Genomic DNA, 10,844 nt, shown 5'->3' on the forward strand with positions numbered 1-10,844 from the left:
GAAATGTAAAATGAATTGCATATAAGTTAAATTTAACTGTTAGAAATGTTTCTCACAAACATATTATACGACATAGAAAACGGTATTATTGATATAATACACACACACGCACACACACACACACACACACACACTGTTGCTCTGCCGATATTAAGATTGTCGTTGAGATGTTTTACCTAGAAATGAGTATGTATGCGTGTGGAACATGATAAACGTTCATATAATATACAGTAGCTTTGTACGCTTTCAGTGTTTGAAATATACAAAATAACGACAATTTATTCTTTAACTAAATAGAAAATTTAGATGTATTTAATATCATAAATACAATCCATTGGTAGTCCTTTTTCAATAATAAGGTCTCCGAGGATTATTCTGAAAAAGAAAAGGAAAAATACTTTCAATACGAAAAGGTAATAATACAAAAAGAGGCGCGCTTCTTTTGTGCGCCGAAAATGTTACCAAGGGATTAGGCCTGAATCTGTAAGCTAGCATCATTCTTTTCCTATAGGCGTCGAATTCGTCGTCGTCTCGAGACACGCCGTCTGGTCTTTCGGAACCTAAGCCAGCGCTATCGAATCTGTTAGTTGCCCTGTGTAAGATATTTTTGTAAGTTCGTACAAGTATTCGAACGAAATGTATGAGCGTGACGATAAATTTCATATCGAGAAAACAGTATGTTTGTAGAAAAGTAAGCGATACGTAAGACATAAAAACGTCGCTTACTTGTTAACAGGTTCGATACGACCGTTGCCTTCGGTACCCAGACCTTGTCCTTCGCTCCATCCGAGTTTCTGTAACATCTGAAATCCTAAATAAACGAGAATCCATTTATGTACTAGTCCATCGATTGATCGAAGAGTCGTTTTCTTTTTTTCATTTGAAAATTATTATAAAAAATCGCAATGTTGAAACAACGATCACAACAATTGTTCCTTGCTGCATACCTATATTATCTTCTTTAAGCTTGTACTCCTTATAATCGCTAAGATCGGGTTCCTTTCCCTGCTTAACCGCGTTATATTGTTCCATAAATTTTTTAAGTTCATCCGGTGGTAAAAAATCACCGATATGATGTTTCCCTTCTGCTTGAGCCGTTAGTTCTTCCGCCCACATTTGAGTGGCCTCCATTTCGGCGGACCTAAGTTTATGTTCCCAAGTACCACCTTCGGTTTCTTCGTCACTATCATACTCGTATTTATGTTTTCCCTGTGCCTCTAACCGCTTCAATTCCTCTCTTTTTCTTAATAAATTCTGATAGAGCAGATTTATCTGAACAAGAGACAGTTGTCACGAACCAGAAAGAAATTTTAAACATGCATGTCGATAACTGATCGTATCTCACCTTATAGTGATCCTCCGCTTTCTTCCATTGTTCCTCGGTAAGATCTAACGTGCTGAACGTTTGCCGAGCGTACTGTATCAACGCTGGATCGTTTCTAGAAACTTTAGTTAACATGGGATTCTTTGCTCTTGCGTGTTGCAGCTTTGATGATGGAATTATGACTGCTGGTTGTCCAATTTGCCCAGGAATTGCAATACCTGGCTGCGAAATGCTTCCGCTCTTCTGTTTTTGTACGGACAATGTGTTGACTTCCTCTATAGGTATTTTATTATCTGGATCACCCCAACGGCTACGTCTTTTTCGTTTACGTTCTTCTTTGTTTTCCTCCTTACGCCGATCTATGGAGTTATCGTCGAATCCTCTTTCTCTCTTCTTCTCTGGTTTTGTACATGTATATACATACATACATACATACATACATACATACATGTATATATACAAGCCGCCACCGGTCACCTACCTTGTGAAGAAGACACGTGTCTATTAATATGACTTTGTTCGGTATCATCGTTATCACTGAGAGCTTCCTCCGGACAATATGGTTCAGCGCCGCTGTCTTTAAGTTCCTTAATTGACTTTTCCGCGCGGAACTTCGCCACTAACCCCCTGTACTGCAGATACGCTGCACTTTGCTTTTGGTGCAGAAACCTTGATTAAAACAATACTTAAGACTCTGACGAGTAACGTATTCTCCTAAATTAAGTTCTTTTCTTTAAGGAAAAGACAAGCAGGATAATGTAGAATGACAAAGAATATCATATTATTCGTAACAAAACGAGCGCAGATGAAACCTAACGGTGAGAATGCGACTGAAATGAATGATACTCTTGCGCTCACGTTAAATGCCAAATGATTTTCCAAATAAGATAAATTATGTGTTTGTGTAATAATAAAATTAGACATTACACAAATATTCCTGTAGATGTGACAAATTTTCTTTTTTTACGAATGATCTTCGATTAACTATGATTGCAGTAATTCGCATTGTTGATGCGAACACTACCGTTTAAGTACGCGTTTGCTTGTAAGAGTTGCTTAATTTCATTTTACAATTACTAGTACGAGTACCGATTGTGCAAGATAAACCGGAAACTGTTCGAGACAATGTACAAGCTACTGTATATATTAGGTGGGAGGGGTACAACGCAAGGCGTTAATACACGAGACAGGGACCAGTGAGGACAGTAGTTACCATAATTTAGGATCTTGTGCATTCTTCTCTCGCGCTTCCTGCTCGATTTCATCCCCGCAGTCAGCGACGATGCGTGCCAGCTGCTCAGCCTCTACGGGACACACTTAGAAGCCTTTGTCAGACATGCGTAACCACGCTAATACATGAATATATGTTTGTGTTCTTGCAACATAGAACGTACGTACGTCTACACATATGATCGCAAATTAAATTCTTTTTTTTTCATGTTCGTCCACGTGTCTTACATTCGGCGTATCGCGCGCGCGCACACCCAATTATAAGCTCTCAGTTGCTCAACCAAGAAATTGTTTCGGCAACAAATGAACTCTAAACCCTTTGTCAAACGACCACAGTAATGTCTCGACGACTGCGACGAACTGGGGTCCGCTTCGGGGCATTCGTGGCAAGGCGGAAAGGTTTTCTCTGCTTAGCTTCTGTTTCGATTGCTTCCAGAGGGGGACCCACTAGTCGTGGGAAATCGCCGTTGTTCGTGTTGCATTCATCGAGGAATTACTGTACCTTCTTTTTACAGATACACGTCTACCAACTCTCAATTTTTCTTCATATAAATCGTAATGGTTCCACTACAACGCATCGGAACGCAAAAGAACACCACGAATCATGTTAAATGCCGACACGGGGCGATACGTCGAAACAAAGAAACAAATGAAAATAATCGACATATCGTACCTAGCTGTTCAGTAGCTTGTAGACCGGACGCTGGCCTCACTGGTGGTGGCACTTGAATGTTAGGCGGTCCCATAAGTACCTGAGTGACTTGATTGCGAAGAGGATAACTTGTGGTCATTAGAGGAGGAGGTGGACCAGCATTTTGTATTATAGGAGGCGGTGGAACATTCGGAGGTGGAATATTCAAATTTGGCGGTGGTACTGAATTTATATTCGACGGCACGTTGTGAACTGGAGGTGGTGTTGACATTATCACAGGTGCTATCACTTTTGGTGGAGGAACATTGGGTACATTAGATGCGTTCGGTACAGTGACCACGATTGTCTGCGAAGATGGTATCGACAGCATGTTTGGTGGCATTTGCGTCATCGCTGATAACAAATTGGGAGGAGGAATATTTGGGGGTGGTAAGTTTGTAGGCTGCAGAGTTGCGGGAGGTAGTATCCCGCATTGATGACCGGATGAAATTATATGCTGTTGAGTACCCGATGCCGGTGATGTTGACGATGTCGAAGGTGACGAAGTAGCCGCTGATGACGACGACGACGGTGGTAGTGGCGGTGGTTGTAGCACTGATGACGTTGAAGATGAAGATGAACAGGAAGGTGAACAAGAGTTGGTAGTGGAGGAAGATGATGACGATAATGACGATGGCGATGACAACAATGACGAAGATGTAGAAAGTGTAGGAGGAGGTGGAGGTGGCGGTGGTGGTAAATTTTGTAGACTAGGTGGTATTGTCCGAGAAATGTGAATATTCGGCGGAGGCACATTGGTATTTGGGGGAACTGATTGTACCGAGGAAACTGGGGAGGCGTGTATTGCGTGTGATGGTGATATTTGCATTCTTGGATCGCCAGATCGATCATCTATCCCAGGATAACTATTGATCAAATTTTTCGGGGGAGGCATTTTCGATAAATTTGGAGGGGGAATGTTGGTTATGATGTTTCTTATATTAGGTGGTGGTAAACTTGTCAGGTGTATCACGGATTGAGATACAAGAGGAGGAATAAGAGATGAATTTCCATTTCTAGGAAAATACTGTTGCTGATTGTGCTGCATGCGCTGTCCATTGGAAGGTAATTGATTAAAGGTATGCCGGGCTTCTGGGCTCTGTGACGATGCACGTCTGGTTGGAGATGGACTCAAAGATGAGCTATGTCTCTTGTTAGAGCTTTTTTCCCATCTAGAATCTCCTCTTCTACGCTCCCTTCGATTCTCCCAATCTCTATTTTTTTCAATACTTTTTTTCTTTTCTTTATCATAGATATTCTCTGTATACTTTTCTTCTCTCTTGTCTTCAAGTTTTGAAGGAAACATCGACTCTGTTTTCAAAGTTCCCTTGTGATTAGCAATTTTTTTGAATTGATCCAAAAAACTGCCATCATTTGCAAATAGGTTAACTGTTTGTGATGTGGCAGGTTTTTCTTCTAGTTTTCTGTAAAACCAAGTGTTTATTCTTTTGTGGAAAAATAATGAAACAACATTTAACAGTAGTAGTACTTCTTACCCCTCGCTAAATACCAAACCTGGGTAACCAAATGGGGGGGAGGGGGGTATATTAAACATAGGTTAATAATGAAAGACTGGACCTGGATGTAAAAAGAGGTTTACGCATACATTCAAACGTATGGCATTTACAGCTCTTTTTACATCCAGTCTTCAATTGTCTAAAAATAAACACAGAATTTTTGTATCATTAAATTAGGTTGCGAAAATTATTTAATCGTATTAGTGAGCATGAAAATACAACTTGAAGCAATGACTGGAATGACATCGACGACAAGTATCAAATTATGAGAGAAAATCGTTTTCGAGTTTCGTGATTTACAAAAGTATTGTCACATGATAACTAATCTATAAAGAACATTAAAGTATTATACTCACTTGGTAGAATTTGCTTTATTCAGTCTCGAATTCGGAATTAGTGAATTCGTCTTACTCAAATTTTCCACAGCTTCTTTCGCTTTCTGCTCGTCCATTTTTGCTTGTATCTCGAGCTTCTTTTGCTGAATAATTTGTTCCTGCTTCGACATTTGCGCAAAACGTTCATTTCGTGATGTTTTCGAAACAAACGGATCGGAACCTTTCACACCACGATACGCCATATTTGTTGTGTCGCGGACGGCTCTCGAGTCAACTCGATATGTATTCTGATTGATTTCGATTGAAAGTCAATTTATTAAACAACTCGAGGTTGAGTAATATTGAGTAACGTCTAACTCTGTAACAATGACACTAATAATACTGTAATACACCGACGATTAAAATACATAGTATGTATATAACTATGCCAGTGTCTAGAGACTGCTAGAGACCACTAGAGAAACTTTAATCAGAGCACAGACGAGGTATAGGAGTAGACATTTCATTCAATGTATTTTGTCAGCCCACTTTACTGGGGCGATGTGGCCCCATTTCTATTTTAGTGTCACTATCCAACGCAGATTCACTGTTCTCATAACGCAGAGGTCGCTAAAATCACAGGCTTTTTAAGGTATCAGTTGGTGTCAGTACTATAGCATACTATAGTTTAGGTGGACCACCAAATCCCATAAGAGAAAAAGTCTATTCTTAGGTAAGTATACCTCGTCGGTGATCAAAGTTGATCAGAGTCATTAGAGTCACGAATCGCGTTCTAAATTAGGTCGGATACATGGACATATATTTATATAATAGACTGCGCGGTCTTATGGTAGGGATGAAGTCGGCACCTGCCTGATTTGCCTGCATTCTACATACATATATAGTCACTGCTTCCCATTTAGTTCACATGAGTTCATATTTCAACAGTTCTTACACGTTTATACAAGTAGCTTTCGTCTAGATAAAGCACTGAATTTGTAGCTTAAATAACGTAGATTAATGCTCTGTTATTGATAATAACAATAAACGAGCAGAACACTGTTAAAATAGCATTTAATCTCGGAATACCACTATTTTTTCGACCGGTGGCGCCACCCGTGGCAATTCACTCAAACTGCTAGCCAAATCATACCGACGGGTGAGTGAAAATTCCTAGTGATGGGAAAATGCGAATATCTCAGTAATTAAACGCTTAAAATGAACGTCATTTGTCTCAAATTACCCCCGACGATCCCGGGCATCGAACTAATACCCCAGAACCCCATAATCGACAAAATTATTTCTGTCAACACTACAAATGTACACACATATCAACACTGGTAGAAATAATTTGTCTAATTATGGCGTTCTGCTGTATTCGGTCGACGCATTGAATCAGGTGGAATAATATAAGACCAGCAACTTTAACTTTGAGCGCTTAATTACTGAGATATTCGAATTTTTCCATCACTAGAAATTTTCACTCACCTGTCGGTATAATTTGGCTAGCAGTTTGAGCAAATTGCCACTGGTGGCGCCACCGGTTGAAAAACTGGTATTCCGCGTTAAATACGATTTTAACAGTGTTCTGCTCGTTTATTGTTATTGTCAATCACAGGGAATTAATCTACGTTGTTTAAGCTACACGTCAAGTGCTTGGTCAAGGTGAATACTGTCCATATAACGCTGTGAGACCTGTCCAAATATGAAGTAAACGAGGAATGCGTGACGGGATCCAATGACAACAGTTGCAAACATTTATGTATGATTTTCACAATGCTTGTGACTACTCTGTTTCTCAAGCAATATGTTTTATTAATCGATGTTTTTTAGACTTCAAATCTTGTGCTTGGTGAAGACGACAGCAGTCCATATATGTGTGTAACATAGCATATACATATAATAGACTGCGTGGTCTTATGCGTCTTATGGCAGGGATGAATACGGCCCTACCATAAGACCGCGCAGTCTATTACGTATATCAATGTATATGTCTCTGTGATGCAACCAAGGCAACAGGATTCTCGTTCAGGATCTCGTTACTTATTTATATAAATAGGAAAAAGAGAAATTGAAATATTCAGAAAAAGGGGTACGCGATCGCAGAAAGAAAGAGATAGTATTCAAAATAACTTAGCAAACTAATTTGACATAATTATTAATTGAATACACAACTATATTTTGAATTACAATGTCTATACAAATAGTTAAGAAATCTTCATAATGCAAAGAATAAATGGGACAGGAAGAATTACTTGTAAATATGTATTTTTTTTCGAATGATTTTGTAGCGTGCCATCTTATTTCAGTATTCAAACCTCTGTGTTAATGTTATGAGCAAAGAAAATTTCTATCTACAATTAAAAATGTTGATTGAAACGATCGAGGTACTCTGTTACTTGATTAAAAATCGGAAGCAGCAGTACCTGAAAAATCAAATGTATAGGACTGTGAAGTTACAGAATTTTATGAGAAATATAGAGAAAATTAAAGTTGAAGTACAGGGTATGTTCTTATGCAAAGCATTTATATTAAGAATCTTTAAAGCTTTATGAAGAATGAATTTTTTCCTATTCAATTGGGTGTATATGTTTTTGACACAATCATGGTAAAATGATTATTAAATGTAACTTGTTAAATTCACTTAGAATTGGCTGTTGTACAGCAAAAGCAAAGATCAGACTTTATTCAGTTTCAAAGAAATGCTAAAATGGATTGGAAAGCAGTAGAGTTACTAAGAACAAAAGTCAAGAAAAACAAGGACCATGCATTTGAAATTCAAGTGTGAGCAATTTTTATTCTTTGTTCCTTAATAATTCCATAAGAAAACGTAATTTAATTGCATTTTTATGCATTTGTGTATACCCATTGTTTAATAATTTTATAGAACAAATAGAAATATGAAAAGTTAAGTTCAAAATGCACATGTTTTAGTAGGGAATTCTCATCAAAGATGTTAGCTAATAGTTGTAAATACGAAAGTAAAAAAAAGTCTGTCGAAAAGGAAGTAGAATTGTCTAAACTCCATTCAACATTTATGGGTGAAATACAGAACTCTCAACTAAGTAATCTATACCATGTACGGTAAGCAATAGTTTTATACATCTGTAGTTGTTCCAGTTTCAATGGAATAATGTGCTCTGCTGTCGAACTGTTGATTACCTTAGTTCATTAAAATTGATTGCATTACAATTACCCAGATGTAAAGTAAGAAAACGATGTTTGGACCAACTGGCGAAATACGATGAAAACATAAAACTGCTTTATACATATGAAATGACTCTCCTACGAGATAAAGATTGCCTTGTGAAAGATTATGCTGCTATGCAGGTTTGTCTTATCGCTGTTGCGTACCTTCCTTTTGTTGTAGTCTCTATTATATATTATTTTCTTCTGTTCTATTATTCTGATAAAAAAGTGAAATATTCAAAGCATTTGCATAAACATTTTATCATGGTTATATATGTTATGTATATACATGTTGTCTTACAGAGTAAAATTCTTGAGCAACATAGTTTGTACAATCAGTTGAAAGAAGAACAAGAATTAAATGCAATGAAAGCTTCATTAGCTAAAGTAGAACGATTTCGTTTGAATCGTGCCGCAAAACTTATTCAGGAAACTTGGAGATCATATTGTATACGTGTGTGCTCGAAGAAAAAAAGAAGCAGGAAGTAACATGTTTACGCGAATGCAGCGTAGAAATGTCACATAACAGAATAATATTTCGATAGTTGAGATTAAATAAATAATGAAGCGATGATTGTCCGAAATCTACGGTTGCATAAAAGTATAACAGATTGGAAAACCTGGAGACTTTTGTTTATTCAAGAATTATCGGACACTGTTATAATTGACTGTTGGATCAAGAAATCCTTCGAGGAAGGTGTGTGAGAATTATATCGCGTAGGTATTGTTGAATCGTTATAAATCCACTGCCAAGGGTACTCTCGAAATGCCGGAATATCACGTTTGAGTTAACTGTATATGTTAGGTAGCAGAAATTATGATACGTTTATCCGATCACAGTAGATGACTTTTTCAACAGAAACGTCTTACAATCTAACTGTATTGATCTTTTGCTATATTTAGAAATTTCACTTTCACTTCCTTGTCTCCCTTTTTCTCTCTGTCGCTCGTTTTTTTTACCCACGTTGTGTCTTGTTTCTGATCGTGCGGTGCGTACATTTAGCGTCTACTCTTACATTTAATAATAACTGGTTTTTCAATTTGTTCAATACGCATGTGTGTTTTTTTATGTGTTAATTTGAACAGAAAAGATGGGGATTAGGGATACATAGATGAGAAATCCCGAAGAAAGTACATACAGAAAAATAGCAACGAGTTTAGGTAAGTATTATGTAGTAAAGAAAACTCTAGCAATGGAAGCAGAATAGCAGTGGAATTGTGGAATTGTGGAATAGCGAGGGCAGCAGTAGGAAAAGGGGACGTAAATTGCGCGTGCGAGTTATAAAGAGGGTGAATATGTATGTACAACATGGAGTAGTCGCATGGAGGTCAACGCGACGCATGCTCTGAAATACTTTCCCAGGATGATATTCTTCGGTGAGGTAAACCAGGCAGACCATTCGATCGTTACGAGGTGAATCAGTGACCCAACGTATTGCGAAGCACGATTCGGAACAGGTGTATCGATTGTTATATCGTTCGTGTGATATTTTTTTTCTCGCGGAAATAAATAACACCACTATCTTATGTAAGTCCGTGAAACAGGTCGACTCTGTATACACCAGTAACGGTCGAGTATTAGAACAGTTAACGAAACTTGAGTGAAATCTTGAAAAATTTGTTACAGTTCAATCCGTTATACGTGAGCCGTATTGAAATTCATTAAAATTGAATCGAATATTGGAAAATCGAGCATGGCAAACGAAGTTCAATAGCCAATTATGGCGAGATGAACAGGATATGAAAGGATAGGGATAGACAGGATATTTAAACCCTTCTGTAAAGCGAATGCGCACCACCTGTAGCTCGATATCTACGTTCGAAAGGTCAACTGCCCCTTTGTCGTCGAGCTTCTCTAGTAGACGTAAGTGAAATGTTATTTTTTTTACTCTTAATCTTTCTACTGTACACTTGATAGTCGTAAGATCTGATGTTATTCAGTAGCGCGCGTTCGATAGTCGTGGTGTTATACTTACGCGATCTATATTGTTCCTCGTATTAATTTATTCTGGATTTCGACACTGGTTGGAATTACAGAGATAGGACGCGGTGAAACCACTATTATCTTACTCCATACTTGGAAAAAGTAAATGATTAAGACAGTGAAGTACATATTGTAGATGTTTTGTTTGTACTTATGACCGTAATATGTATGTATGCATACAGGCACATATATGTACAATTCATCGGAGTAGCATTTTTAGTTATCGGAGAAGAAAGTAAAGAGTATTCGTAATGCATAATAATAATAATAATAATAATAATAATAATAATAAGAACAACAACAACAACATAATAATAGTTACATATAGTGCATATAATACGTATATATATAGTATGTATGTATAAATTCACTCGTACGATAAATCGGGCAATAAATGATTACATGTGCGTAAATAGTGTTTTTTCAATGAATCAGATATGTATAAGAAAAGTATAATAGTGCACTGCAGCATAGATTGAGCGATTATCCTTGTAATTCCGAACATTTGATTTTTTCTATGACAGAGGAAAGAAGGACGGACGAAAAAGAAAAAGAAGGCGAGGGGAAAAAGGGTGAAAGGTAAAAGAGGTGAAGG

General features: G+C 37.6%; 2 protein-coding genes and 1 long non-coding RNA gene across 6 annotated transcripts; 2 read left to right on the plus strand and 1 right to left on the minus strand.

The window, feature by feature from the left end:
- Window positions 1-348: 348 nt before the first annotated feature.
- Window positions 349-5,460, minus strand: LOC107192436 (formin-like protein 5). Of its 3 annotated transcripts, none has more exons than XM_015581684.1 (9): window positions 5,119-5,460; window positions 3,228-4,669; window positions 2,538-2,628; window positions 1,806-1,993; window positions 1,346-1,722; window positions 948-1,272; window positions 727-811; window positions 463-592; window positions 349-375 (listed from the first exon to the last, which is right to left on the minus strand). In XM_015581684.1, the coding sequence occupies exons 1-9, from the start codon at window positions 5,337-5,339 to the stop codon at window positions 349-351; spliced, it is 2,886 nt and encodes a 961-aa protein (XP_015437170.1). In that variant the 5' UTR covers window positions 5,340-5,460. The 3 variants fall into 3 exon arrangements, with proteins under 3 accessions (XP_015437170.1, XP_015437171.1, XP_015437169.1); XM_015581685.1 differs by having other exon boundaries at window positions 1,346-1,683; window positions 2,538-2,640; XM_015581683.1 differs by having other exon boundaries at window positions 2,538-2,640.
- A 1,982-nt stretch (window positions 5,461-7,442) lies between these two features.
- On the plus strand, window positions 7,443-8,754 carry LOC107192414 (IQ domain-containing protein D-like). Its single transcript, XM_015581658.1, has 5 exons — window positions 7,443-7,581; window positions 7,725-7,860; window positions 8,011-8,160; window positions 8,277-8,406; window positions 8,569-8,754. Exons 1-5 carry the CDS (start codon window positions 7,443-7,445, stop codon window positions 8,752-8,754), a joined length of 741 nt encoding a protein of 246 aa, XP_015437144.1.
- Window positions 8,755-9,248: 494 nt separating this feature from the next.
- On the plus strand, window positions 9,249-10,806 carry LOC107192466. 2 transcript variants are annotated; one of them, XR_001516299.1, is made up of 4 exons: window positions 9,249-9,426; window positions 9,501-9,793; window positions 9,893-10,129; window positions 10,774-10,806. It is a non-coding gene; the product is annotated as an uncharacterized LOC107192466 (long non-coding RNA). The 2 variants fall into 2 exon arrangements; XR_001516298.1 differs by having other exon boundaries at window positions 9,249-9,793.
- Window positions 10,807-10,844: the final 38 nt, after the last annotated feature.

This window comes from Dufourea novaeangliae, unplaced genomic scaffold (assembly GCF_001272555.1).
Source record: "Dufourea novaeangliae isolate 0120121106 unplaced genomic scaffold, ASM127255v1 scaffold343, whole genome shotgun sequence".
Lineage (NCBI taxonomy): Eukaryota > Metazoa > Arthropoda > Insecta > Hymenoptera > Halictidae > Dufourea > Dufourea novaeangliae.